Source organism: Chamaea fasciata, unplaced genomic scaffold, assembly GCF_029207755.1.
Source record: "Chamaea fasciata isolate MVZ Bird 193981 ecotype frontalis unplaced genomic scaffold, bChaFas1.0.hap1 SCAF_12, whole genome shotgun sequence".
NCBI classification, from domain to species: domain Eukaryota; kingdom Metazoa; phylum Chordata; class Aves; order Passeriformes; family Sylviidae; genus Chamaea; species Chamaea fasciata.
Window position 1 is genome coordinate 20,751,964 of NW_027094097.1, and position 12,915 is coordinate 20,764,878.

Genomic DNA, 12,915 nt, shown 5'->3' on the forward strand with positions numbered 1-12,915 from the left:
TCCTGTGCCCTGAGAGCGGGCTGGGCAGCAGGGCCGGTGGCTGGACATGGGGTGTGTGGGAGGGAGAAACAGGAGAGTTCTCCTTGGAGAAACCTGCTCAGATGCTGTGTTGAGTGTGGGTTTTTTGCCTTGTTTTCTTCACAATGTAAGATGAGGCTTTTGTCTGCATCATGATGATAGGACCTCCAGCTTCCTTCCCAGAGCAAGCTGTGATGAGTCCTGATCTCCATGTACCCTCTTCCCGACCCAGCCAGACGACCTCTTTCCAGATCTCTCTCTTCACCCAAGAGCTGGTATCGCAGTGGTGGCTCTGAAGCTGTCTTACAAAATGAGACTTTGCAAAGTGGCTGTCTCTTCCTCCTAGCATAGAAAATGGCTTGTTTTTCAGGTGCCACCACGTACTTGGGAGAAGTATTACGTCCCACCAGGGTTGGAGGGAGTCACCTTTTTCATGGACTTAGGGTACACTCCCCTCGAAACTGAGAAGGTAAGAGGGAATCTGTCTCACTCCCACTTTTCCAGTGTGGCAAGCAGGGCTGTAGCTCCCAGTCCCACTGGTGGCCCTCAGCATTGCCCACAGCGGGGCCTCACATCCCTCCGGACCCATCGCAAAGTGCTGCTGAAGCAACTGGTTGTTAGAGAGGCTGTGCAGGACATGTTGTAGGGCTGCCCAAGGACGCTGTGCAGCACCGATGGAGGGCATTGCTCCCCTTGGACCTCATCAGGTGGTCCTTAGGAAATTTTTGCTGGAGCACGTTGAGAAAGCGGCATAGAAATCAGAGCGGGGCGGGGAAAGCATCAGGAGTCAGATGAGCTGGGCTGGAATCCTTCCCTGAGCTCCAAGAGCTCTGGCTCTGAGTCGCCTCCTTTTCTAAAAGCAGTAAGAAATGCTTTTTAAGGGCAAGTTGTGCATCAGAGAGAATTTCTACTGCCAGGACACATCCCAGTTCACTTTCATGTAGTGTATTAATTAATGCATTGATCTGCGAGTATGGGAGAAGATTTTCCCCATGGTCCCTCCACTGGTCACTGGCATGGATACAAGATGAGATTAGGATGATTCTGGCTGTGTTTGAGGAACAGTCCCCTCTGGCTACAGCTGCACTTTGCTCCAAGAAGCTCTTCTGCATCCAATTCCATGCTCAACACCTCAGTCTCTCCTGTCCTCCGTCCAGGTTTTCAGTACCCTGCCGATGTCGGGTGTGCTGCAGCCAGGAGAGACACAGCAGGCCTCCTTCACCTTCTTTGGCCTTCTCGACACCATCGCTCGTGTCACGGCGCTGTGCCACGTGGAGGGAGGCCCCACCTACAAGGTGAAGCTGACCGGGGAGGCCTCACGTGTCAGCTACTTGCTGAGCTCCCGGGAGATTGACTGTGGCTTACAGGTACCCCACATGTCCCCTGGCACAGCTCCCTGCCCTGCAACCATGGCCAGCGGGTTCCTGCCCGCCTCAGTCCAGGCCTCCCTCCCCTTCCCAGCCCCTTTGTTGGCCTGGGGCTTGGAAGTACAACCTTTGAGGGACAAATCTGGCATCCAAGCTGGTTTCAAATGGTCATCTCCAAGCCTCCCCAAAATGTTGAGAAAGGTACCCTGAGAAACACTGCCTCCTGGGGCAGGCAGGGTCCCAGTGGGGATGCTCTGAAGGACATGTCCCTGAGACATCCCTCTGCTGATCCATTCCCAAAGCCTGACCTCCAAGGAGATGCTCTTGTATAAAGCTCTTGCTTAACCCACACAATAATCAGGGGAAGAATTTGGGCTTCCAGTCACTACAGTTGCAGAGACTGTCCCAGAAGAATCCCCACTTCGCTCTTTTTCAGTTGAAAGCCCACAGGTATTTTCAGCTGCTGGCCCTGTCTGTGTAGCCCTGTGTGACTTCCTTGTTGCAGTATGTTGCTTGCCAATACTTGCGTGCAGGTGCCTTTTCTTCTGGAATGCCTGTCTTAGAAATGCACTGGCTTTTAGATACAATTCAATGGGGACAAAGTCATTGAAGCAAAAGAAAACTGTTCATTAGTAACAATTCAGCTGAGCCGGGTGTGTCTCCCTCCCCGAGAGCCGGGAGCCCAGCACACACACCCCTTTCACCAAAACGGCTTCTTTTATTCTTTTTACCCGGCCAGGGTGGTCCCTGTCCTCCTTCCCATCGGATGGTACTCGGGAACTTCCATTCTCTCTGACCGCCAACTCTTCTGTCCCCTCCCCTCTCATCCTACTGCCTTTTAGTCAGGTCTTCAACCCTGCCCCTCTCCCAGCTCACAGCAACACCCAACAACACGACCTGAACAAATCCAAACAATCCAAACAACAACACGCAAGAACCAACAACTTTCTTTCTTTAACCTCGTAACTCTTGGATTCATCTCACGCACCTCAGTGCCACCTCCTTTGTTTCTCCTGGCAGTTGGTGACCCCTGAGAGCACAGAGGGCCTGTGTCCCCTGGTTCATTTATTACTGGCCCTCACGTGGTCGTCACCACATGTCTGTGTGCTGCCAGAGCTCCCTGGTCCTGTGCAGGTGCCCTGTGCCTGGGGCTTGCCCAGCTTCCCAAGGGCCCGTATCTCCTCCCTGGTCCCTGCTCCCAGGTCTGCTTTCAACCCCGGGAGAGAGGAAGGAAATTCCCAGCACCAGGCCCGGGTCTGTAACTTCCTGCTCCTGTGCTTTCTCTCCAGATGTTTAATGAAATTCATCACACCACGGTCACCCTGGAGAACACCTGCAATATGGAATTCAACTGGGTGCTAAACCCTAGCACTGCAGACCAAGATCTGCCTGGTGTGTTTCTGGTCAAGCCCACCGCAGTAAGTAGCACAAGTGACTCACCCCAGCCCTGTGTCGGGTGGCCCAGGAGAGTGTGAAAGGGGAAAAAAGAGGGGGCGGGGGGGGGGAAGGGGACAAAAAAGTCAGAGGGGAATACCCCAAACCCAGCCATGAGAGAGAGAAGGGTGTGAGCGATTTCTGCTGGGAGCAGAGAAGGTCAGACAAGTGCTGTCCTGATAGACTCCCCCACGGCCTTGGCTGGCGGGTGGCTCTGCTGTCTCACGGCAGACACCGGCGGAAGGCACAAGTGTGTTGGTCACTGTCCCGTCCCGCTGTAAGGGGAGCAGAGGAGAATTCTTTTTGATAGATTTCTCGGGCGAAAATAAGGCACAAACGCAGCAAATATTACATCTGGAAATTGGTAAAGAAAGGGTACGGCCCCGACCAGAAGGGGACAGAAAAGAGAGCAGAGAGAGAAAAATGAATGAACAACAGAGGGAGTAACAGAAGCCAGGGACAGAGCGGTACCGCTGGAAGCCTGGGGCGCTGTGTCGGCGTCCTGCTCGGCGGCTGGAGCAGGAGCCCGTGTGCGGCCAGCGCCCCGAGCGTGCTGCCGCGGCGGGCTGGGCGCGCTCCGCGCCCGCGGCAGGCGCGGCGGTCCCGCGGGCTGCGGCGTCCGGGCTCCGCAGCTGCGGCTGGGCACGGCCGGCGCGGCGGCTGCTCCCGCGGGGCAACGGCGGAGCGCTGCGGGGCCGTGGCCGGCGGGGAAGCGGCGACAGCGGGGTAGGCAGGCGGGGAAGGAGCGGCTCTGCAGGGAGCCGGGCCCTCCAGGTGCTCCCGGCACGACCACAACCAAAAATGGCGGGGGGAAATTGGCAGCGTTAACTGCTTTTGTGCGCCGAGATTCCTCCCGTAATTCAGCCCTTTTGGGAAGACTTAGTCAGACGGGCAAAGTTTGCCCGGGCTTCGCGGTCTGCCCTCCCCCAAGGGAGAGGTCGCTTGCAGCCCCCCCGAGACGGGGCCTGCCTGCATCTTCTCCTTGCAACCTCCTCCACGCCTGGAGTGTGTTAAGGCTCCCAACGCGACTGCAGCCCCTGTAGTAATTTTTCACCCCGTGTCAGAAAATGGATTTATAACATATGGTGAGGCACAAATAAAAATGGAATTGGTTCCCCACTGCGGCGGTGCGTGTCCTCCCACGGCCGGCTAGCCCCGACACGCCCCCACACGATCTATAGAAATGTGGGATCTTGGCTGCCGACCTGCCCTGCCACGTTGCGAGTGCGGAGGAAGAAAGACGGGACTCTCAAGAGGCCTGACTGCAACTTGGGTTTATTGGTAGGAAGGAGGGAGCCCTCAGCCTGCGACCGGTGCTTCAGGGAGACCCTGAATCTCAGGAGGGAGAGGGTTTTATACAATGGCTGGAAGCTCAGGGTGGGTCCACGTGCAACCAGTGGGGTATAACTGGGGAGTGTCTACTGACGTAACAAGCATTAACATTAAATACCAATGATCCGAAGGAAGGAGGGGAAAGCTTCCAATCCAGCCGGTTGCCAGAGATCTCCCTTCGAAGCTTCTGGACCCGGGGGACAGGCCCTGGGTGACTGGCAGGGTGGGAGGGTTTCCCGACGAATGGTGGACAGGTAACCAAGGCGGGAAAGGTGAACCAAACAGGGGTTGTATGTGGGGCAGGCTGAGGGAGAAGCTTACAGTTTGTAACAAAAGGGACCTAAAAATACAACGGCACTGAACCAGGGTACAAAGAACAACTATCTTACATTAAAACTCATGATAAAGATCACGCCACCGCACCTCACAGTCACTCTGGGGACCCCGACGGCTGAGATGTCAGGCTGCTGGCACTGGAGCGTTTCTGAGGGTCGCCTTACCCAGGCTGTGTGATCACACAGGACATTGTCCTTTGCCCTGCCTCCCCACTGCCAGGGCTAAGAACCACTTACATAGCCCTTCAGTAGGCGTGCTGGTCCCTGCCTCCTGCAGCTTTGTGCTGTGCAGAGGCTTTGTGGGGCAGTGAGGGGGCCGGGGAGCAGCGGGGCTGGAGGAGCGATGAGAAAAATTTGCAGCGTCATCCCACCATTTGTCCAAGCTTCTCAGTCCTGCCTGGGTGTCTTTGAGCCGAAGCAGCACTCCTGCCTTTGTCCCTCCTTGCAGTGGGAAGAGGGAGCCGATTGGCTTTCCCATTTCTTCATGCCTGTCCTACAAGGGATGGGAGGAGCTGCTGGCCCTGCTGAGTGCGAGGGCTTCTCTTCCATAGCCAAAAAAGCCTTTTCTTGTTGAGGCGGGCTCTTGCTGGCAGAGGGCGAACCCCATGAGCAGCAGAGCTGTGCTCACATCACATCAGGCTGTGCTGGGGCTGCAGGCAGATGAGCTCTTGGGAGGACACACTGCACCCCCCGGGTCAGTGGCTCGATCTTTTGGGCACAAGGAAGGTAGGAGGTGTGAGAAGCAAAGCCCACTCATCAGTTAAAATTTCAAGAAAATTTAATATGAGACAATAGGGGCCAAAGTCAATAAAGCAGAAGGAACAGCACTGCCTGCTTAGCCACATTAGCTGCAGCCAGAGGCACACACCAGTCAACACAACACCCCTTGTATAGCCGGGGTATTGCATCAGCCCAATGCGTATTTACAAGCAGTTCTTTGTATTCCAACGTTTTAACAGAGTTCCTTCTCCGTCCGGCCTTTTTGGAGCATATGCGGTTGTCCTAGTCCTGGTCCTTTGTTACTTTTTGACACATTCAACAGGCTTCAATTCCTTCATTGGTTAAATGTTAATATTACAACAATTCTTCACCAGCATTGGTATCACAACAAAACATTTGAATTAAAAGAACTCTAAACTTCAGCAAAACTTCTTTTACAAAAGTCAACATTATAAAACATACAGTGTTTACTCTAACAATTGCAAAAGCCAACACTGTAATGTATTTATCATGATGGTGGTGTGGTTTGATGGCTTCTTGTAGATGAGAACCTGTCTTCTCAGCCTGTCTGTCCCCTGAACCATTCCCCATCAAACTCTGATGCATCCCCTCTCTCTTCTCCTGTCCCTGCAGGGCTCCATTGCACCTGGCGAGACGCAAGAGCTGAATTTTTCTTACGTGCCAGGATTACCAGGAGCCTTCAGCAGGACTTACCACCTCAAAGTGGGTGACCTGGAGCCAGAAAGTATCCGTCTGAAAGGAGAAGCATCCTTTCCCATGTTTAGTGTGAACCTGCCCTGGAACATCAAAGGTGGGCACTGCCTGTCTGCCTCCAGGAGGGGCCCCTCTGGTTTTGTTCCCTACCATATGCCCACGGGGCAGCTCGTGCCCACCTCCAGCAAGCCTGGAGGGTTGCAGGACTCCCAGAGCAACTCAAGCTCTCTGGTTGCCTCATGAGTCTTGAGCAAGGATCCCATGTGGTCTTTGTCCCAGGAACCATCCTGCAGAGCTTGCCAGCACATCTGGCAGGGTTCTGAAGGGTGATGGCTAGACTGAAAGGCTTGGGAAAGCTCTAGGAGAGGCTGGCAGGGCTTCTGGCAGGGTTGGATTTGTGTGACATTGCAGGGGATGAGATGCTCCTCTGTGGGGAGGCAGATGGGTGAGGATGCAGAGAGGAGCAGCAGCATCCACTTTCCATAGAGGGCTTGAGGGATTTCTTTCTGGAAGGAACCAGTGGTGGGAGGCAGGGACTTCCCAGCTTTAATGGGATTGGCACTTTGCTCACACTTCTCTTTGTGGATGTTTTCTTCCTTCAGGAAATGAAAAGTATAAGGAGCCATTGGAACGGCATGTAAAACAGCAGCAACAACCAAGTCAAAGGAAAGAATCAGCTGTTGTGAAGAAGACTCAGAGCCCGAAGACTAAGACCTTGAAGTCTCAGCCCCCAGTGACTCAGACCCTGAAAACTCAGGCCCCGGTGACTCCGACCTCAAAGACTCAGACCTCGAAGACTCGGAATCGGAAGACTCAGAACCGGAAGGCCGGCTTGCTTGGCTCTGGCGATACAGTAAGAACAGCTGCAGCCCAGTTTGGCACACGCCACCCTCTCCGTGTCACCTGAGGCCCTTGCAGCCCACAGCAGCTTCCTGGTGCCCTGATGGCATTTGGGACCTCCCTGCCCACTTTACAGCCATGTGTCACCTCAGCATTGCCCCTAGGGCTGCCACTCTGGTCATGGTCTCTTCTGGGGTTGCACCAGCTTCCTGGCTACCCCAGGGAGAGATCCTGAAGGCCATGCTCAAGGGATGGAGTTGATGGCGCTTTGAAGGAGATGCAGGTCATTTCTGGGGAGTTTGCTGGTCCCAGCCCGAGCCCTGTCAGATTTACAGACCCAAACAGTAGGTGCCTGATTGTGCCCTGGGACTGTGCTGGCCGTGCTCATCTCCACGAGGCACCAGCTACCAAGCTGTGCTTTTCAAGACACAAAGCTTTCAAGGCTTTCCCGGTTCCCTTTCAAGACAGCTTTTGTCCAAGCTGCCTTGGTACTGGCTGGGGGCAAGCAAGGGTCTGGAGCTCTGGAAGGTTCCTGGCTTGTCTGTCTGCCCGGCCAGATCAGCTTTGCCAACAGTGGCTGGGCAGGCAAAGGTGTGGGAGTGACTTCCCTGGAGATGAGGTCCTGGCTAAGAGCAGGCGGTGTCACGGACACTGAGCAGCCAGACAGGAGGACCCCACAGCCCCTCTCAACAGCAGCAGGGTGGGATCCTTTCTGAGACAGACGCCCAGCTGCAGATAATAATGGCAGAGAAGGCTGGTTTGGAGGTGCAGCAAAAGCTCTCATCCCATCCCCTGAAGAGCGGGTTCCCTGACGAGGAGCTGCTCCAGAGTCTTATCAAGTGAGTAAGGATTCCCATCCCCATCTCCAGGTGCCCCGTGGGGAACATCTAGCAATGTCTCCTTGTCCTGAGAGATCCTTGTGTCTGCACAACTGGGGAATAGCCAGGGACTTCAGAAAGGGTCTGGTCCCGGTGGCTGACAGGCTACGTCTGAGCAGAGGAGTGTCCTCCCTTCCCCAGCACCACGCTGAGCTTTGGACTGCTCAGCTCCCCACAGGTGTGGGGTTCTGTCCCTGCAGCTGAGGGGACCCAGCGCAGACCTTCAAGCCCTTCCAGGCCGCATAAATTCTGTCCCTGCTGACTAGCGCTAGAAGAGACAACTCCCAGCTGACGTCTTGGTTCCAACTAACAGAGCACACTAGACAAACGGAGAAGGGAACTGCACGTGTCAGCAAACACTTTAAAATCCAAACTCAGATGGCTCGAATCCTGGTGGGGTGGCAGGGCTTATCTAGGTTCCTTGGTCTCTTCCCTTTGCGCCATCATGATGCAGCACAAGCACAGGAGGCTTCCATTCAGGAGGAAGATGCTCTGCAGAACAGATCATATGATCTGGTTGCAGGGCAATGAAGATTTCCTGTGCGGGCAAATCTTTCTTCTAGGCCCTGAGGCAATTTCAGGCTCAGGCTGTACACGAGGCTAAGCAGTTTCATTGAGACCAGTGGAGGCCCAGTGTACTCACCTCTACTGGCTTTTCATGGCAGAGGAGCTGCAACCAGTGTCCATTTTAAACTAATTTTAGTTTCAGCTACCATGGGTGGCTGATAAAACCTAGGACCTGCACTCCTCCTGATTTCCCAAAGTCGTTGCCAGGTGGTCAGGCCTCGGGTTTCCTATGCTTGAGCTGAGTTTTTACAGCAATGAATACAGAATTACCCACTTTATTTGCATCTTCCATCCACCTGAAACTGTAGCCAGGCTGTGGTTTAAGGACTGTCCTTACTCCTTCTTCCAGCATTGAGCCGCTTGAGTATGTCCTGGACCTGGGGTCTGTATTTAAGGGCTGCACTGAGAGACGCACTCTGGAGATCACCAACCCTGGGGAGATGCTTTTGTCCTTCCGGATGGATGTGTCTGTCCTGCAGGACACAGGTAAGCAGTGCTGGAGACACTTCCTGTGGGCTTGAAGGAGGTGTCTCAGACAGATTAGCTTAAGCCACTGAACTTGGGGACGTTTCTGAGCTTTTTCTTCTCAGTGGCCCTGCTGGGAGCTTCAGAGTCTCAATTCTCCTGGCCAGCCATGCCCAAGGACCTGGCCTGCCTGTGACTGCCCTAACGCTTCAGTGCAGGGGCCAGATGGGCTCATCACCCCGGTCACCTCTCAGCATCTTCTGCCCTTGGCTCCCACCAGCATGAAGTTTCTTTGGGCACTCTGTGGACTTGTTTTGTGAACCAGTGGGGTCTGCTGTGTTTTGGAAGTGCTTTGTTTGGAGTTCACGCTGTCACCGCACTTGTGTTAAGCCTTTATTGAGGAAACAGCCTGTCAGATCCTCTGGTGGATGAAAAGAGGCTTCCAAAAGTGGCCTTGAGGCAAGGCTGTGCTTCCATCACACAGAGGCTCGCTGTGTCTGAGGGGTGTTCACAGGTGCACTCTTTTACGTTTTTGTCCAGGTCACCGCACGGCAGGGGGGTTTTCCCAGACTTCTCAGCCAGGACACCTGTAGGGCCTTAAACATGCTTATGACACATTTCATGTCTCTTGTGTATCTCAGCTGCTTTGTTTTCATCTGTTCAAGGTTTCAGTGTGGACCTGGACCAAATGGAGGACCTGCCTCCCAGACACACCGTGACATTTGAAGTGTGCTTTGAAAGTGCTTGCCGCCCACAGGGTGACGTGGATGTGCTGCTGCCCATCAAGGTACCACAGCTCTTGGGGCAGGCAGCAGGCTGGGCACCGCAGCAGCTGTCACCTGCACCCTCCGCTGAATTCCCTGTCCTTCTCCAGGTAGAAAAAGGCCCCACGTCTCACATCCGCCTCCATGCCGCTGTCATTGAACTGTCACTCAGACTTTCAAAGAACACTCTGGAGTTCTCGGATACCCTCGTTGGGCAGTGCCAGACTGAGACAGTCCGGCTCTACAACTGGTTCCATGTCCCCTGCACTTGGTTTATTACTGCCATCCAGCCTGTAATGGAGGTAAAGCACGGGCAACACTGAACACGTAACTTCTTGGTTGGGTTTTCTTTGTGTCTCTTGCCCTTTCTACTCCTGTGGCTGCCTGAGCACTTGGGTCTACAGCGTGTTTGAGGAAGCTTCTGAGGGTCTAGATCAAGGCTGGTTTGCCTGGACCTGTTCCATTAGCTGATGCTTTGCTTTTCTAGCACCTTCACCCATTCCCCCTCCTCTGAGGACTCCAGTTCCCTCTCTGCCTGCCCTGTCTACAGGTTTTCCCTCCAGCTCTAGGCTATGGGGGCCACGCTTGTTGTGGCTGTGGGTGCCCTCAGCACCGTATCAGTGTCTCAGAGCACTGCAGGAACTGAGGCTCTGTCCTCGCAGACCCAGGAGACCTGACAGGATTCGTTTCTGTGCCCGGAACAATCAACGCAAACGCAGGACACCAGCCCTACATCAGAAGAAGCAGGCACTGGAGGATGAGCCCTGTCCCTTTGAAGTGATGCCCTCCGAAGGAACCCTTGAGGCAGGAAGCTGGCAGGACTTGAAAATCCGGTTTACACCAAACGAGGACGTGAGATTGGCAGGTGTCAGCCCAGGAGGCCGAAAGGAGGGCCTGGTGCCGAGAGTGTGCTCTGAGCTCTGCCTTGGCAGGGAGCTTTCTGCAAGCCCCGTACTCAGCTACTCAGCGTGGCTCAGTTCACCCCACAGAGCATTGCCGTGAGATGTGCTTTGAAATGCCCACAGGGAGCTTGCACAGAGAGCATCGGGGCTCTGTGGCTGCCTCTCGGCACACGGGAGGGATGTGCCCAACTCCCCTCAGCCTCCCCCTTGCCCGGCTGTATTTGCAGCTGCGACACTCGGTGCAGAGCAGCTGCACACCGGCAGAGGATAATCCTGGAATGGTCCGTCTAGGCTCATCCTGCTGCAGAACTGACAGACAAAACAGCCACCAGACACCTTCCTGGGCACAGCAGGACAGTCACCTGTAGTGCTGTGCTGCCAGCAGTCCCTGGGGCTCTGGCCTGCCTGCACAATCCCATGCCAGCGGGGGATTCAACTTAAAGGATGGAGCGTTCCCAAAAGTAGTTTGCCTGTGGCCGCTGGGTCTTGGAAACTGATGGCCTGTACCGGTATGGACACAAGTGCTTCTGTGCCTGCAGACAGTCCCAGGGATCTTTTAATTGCTCAAGAGACATAACCATCTTGTGTCCGGCTTTGCCCAGAGCCAGACACTAAGCAGTGAAGATGATCCTTATTTCTAGCCGGTGAGAGCTCATTTGCCTCTCTCCTGGAGCTGGCGTTTGCCTGATGCAGCAGTGCCAGGACTGTGTCTGGACACTGTAACCCCGAGGGCCCTTCTCATGAGCACTGCACTCCTGCATGACTAGGTGAAAACATCTGACAGTCCATTGTAGATCCATCTGATGCCCAAATACTCAGTTACAGTGCACACCAGGATTTATCCCAGTTATTCGGCCCCAGACTACTACAGACGCTGTAGTCCCTGGCGTCAGTAAATACCTGGTGGTTTCCATTCACCTTGGAGGGACTGGGAACACCCTGACCTTGGAGAAAGCGTTGTATCTGGGGTCCTGTCACCTGGGACTTCATGGATGAGTTTTCTTCACTTTTCTCTTTTCAGAGGTCTTACAAGAATGAGCTGAAGCTTAACGTTTGTGAGAGCAGCAATTGCTTAATGCTGCACCTGTCAGGACAAGGTCTGGAGCCACGGCTGGAGTTCAGCCCCCCGGCACTAGAGATGGGATGGGTGCTGGTGGACAGCGACGGAGTGGAGGCCACAGTGGTGGTGAAGATCCCATGCAACTTCCCCATTGAGTTTTACTCCCTGGATTTTGATGAGCAGTACCTTGAGGAGGAGAAGGTGAGAAGGCAGGTCTGGTCCCCATGTACATGCTGCCCAAGCTTCACAGCACTCCAGCATTCCCAGGCTTGTGCCAGGGCGACGGAGGCAATCCCCAGGGAAAGCCAACTCTGCTGACATGCTGTGGGAGGACTTCAATAGCTTGTGTTGTTGGGAGGAAGAGAGGAGACAGAAAATGGGTTTGTTGAGCGTGTGTGATGAAAGGCCAGAGAAGGAATCTTGCGTATGGTTTCTCTTCCCTGCGCACACAGATCCTGCGGACGGCAGTGGGGTCTGAGTACCAGAAGAAGTTTCTAATGCCTCCCCGTGCCGTGGGCGAGACGCTGCCCCCAGAGCTGCTGGAGTACTATGAAGCCCAGAAGAGGCTGAATGCTCAACAGGGAGAGGTCAAGGCCATGGCAGAGGCTGAGGCTGAGGCCATGGGCGAGGCAGAAGCAGGTCAGAAAAACAGTGAGGGTTTGGCAGCGTCTGTTTTGACTGTGGTCGCAGCACCCATACACCCTGAACGCTGTCACCTTCGGGGAAAGCCCATGCTTTTAAAAACTGCCTGTTCCCCAGCTTGGTGGAGGAACTCTTGGGTGAAGGACTGGGGCATCCTCTACCAACCCTGAGTGTAGCCAAAGCAAGCTCCTATCTGCCTGCCGTAGACTGGGGAAATAATCGGGATATTCCACAAAGACTAGGATTGGATGAGTTCTTCAGCCAGTAGAACCAGGTCTAATATCACTGGCTCTTTTATATTTGCACTTTCCTAGCAACAAAAGAACAAGCTCATGTTGCTTTCACCAAGTCTCCTTTTCCGGGATCTGAGCAGATTGGGAGGATGAGGAGGATCAAAGGTAGGCAGGAGGCTGACCTTTTCCCCTGGTTTTTCACTGCAGCACATCACAGGGCTGTCCCATTCTATCCTGAGGCCATGGTGAAGGCGACTGGGAATCCTGTCTCTCGAGCTGTCATTCGCCACCTGGGCATTGACCAGTCTTCAGAGAGGTGTGAAGCACAGCAGGACAAAGGGATTGTTGTCATTGTCCACGGGCCACCCCTGGCAGGTATGTGAGCTGCAGCCCTGGGCTGCAGGGAGAGGGGCAAGCAGGAGAAATACATCCTGGTGGACCTTGGTGCTTAAGGCAAAGACCTCAGCCGAACAGGAGGTGGAGATGATCCTCCTGGCTCTAGAATTCAGAGCTGGCAACCACGCTCCAGCTGCCTCCCTCATGGCCTCCCCTGGAGGGACGCTTGATTTCCCCCTGTTCTTTTAACTTTGAAATCTTGTTGGAGATTTTTCCAGGGCCTGTCCCTGTAATGCCTCATGTGCACG

The 12,915-nt window shown here is 54.5% G+C and overlaps 1 protein-coding gene across 1 annotated transcript in view; it reads left to right on the forward strand.

Moving 5' to 3' along the window:
* LOC136296102 (hydrocephalus-inducing protein homolog) overlaps positions 1 to 12,915 on the forward strand; it is a 117,629-nt gene that overhangs the window by 88,379 nt on the left and 16,335 nt on the right. The window contains 14 exon segments of the mRNA XM_066194926.1: positions 389 to 487; positions 1,176 to 1,385; positions 2,675 to 2,803; positions 5,840 to 6,017; positions 6,523 to 6,653; positions 6,717 to 6,773; positions 7,478 to 7,599; positions 8,555 to 8,691; positions 9,336 to 9,457; positions 9,545 to 9,741; positions 10,154 to 10,286; positions 11,358 to 11,597; positions 11,849 to 12,035; positions 12,479 to 12,646. Of these exon segments, the coding sequence (XP_066051023.1) occupies positions 389 to 487; positions 1,176 to 1,385; positions 2,675 to 2,803; positions 5,840 to 6,017; positions 6,523 to 6,653; positions 6,717 to 6,773; positions 7,478 to 7,599; positions 8,555 to 8,691; positions 9,336 to 9,457; positions 9,545 to 9,741; positions 10,154 to 10,286; positions 11,358 to 11,597; positions 11,849 to 12,035; positions 12,479 to 12,646 (2,110 nt within the window).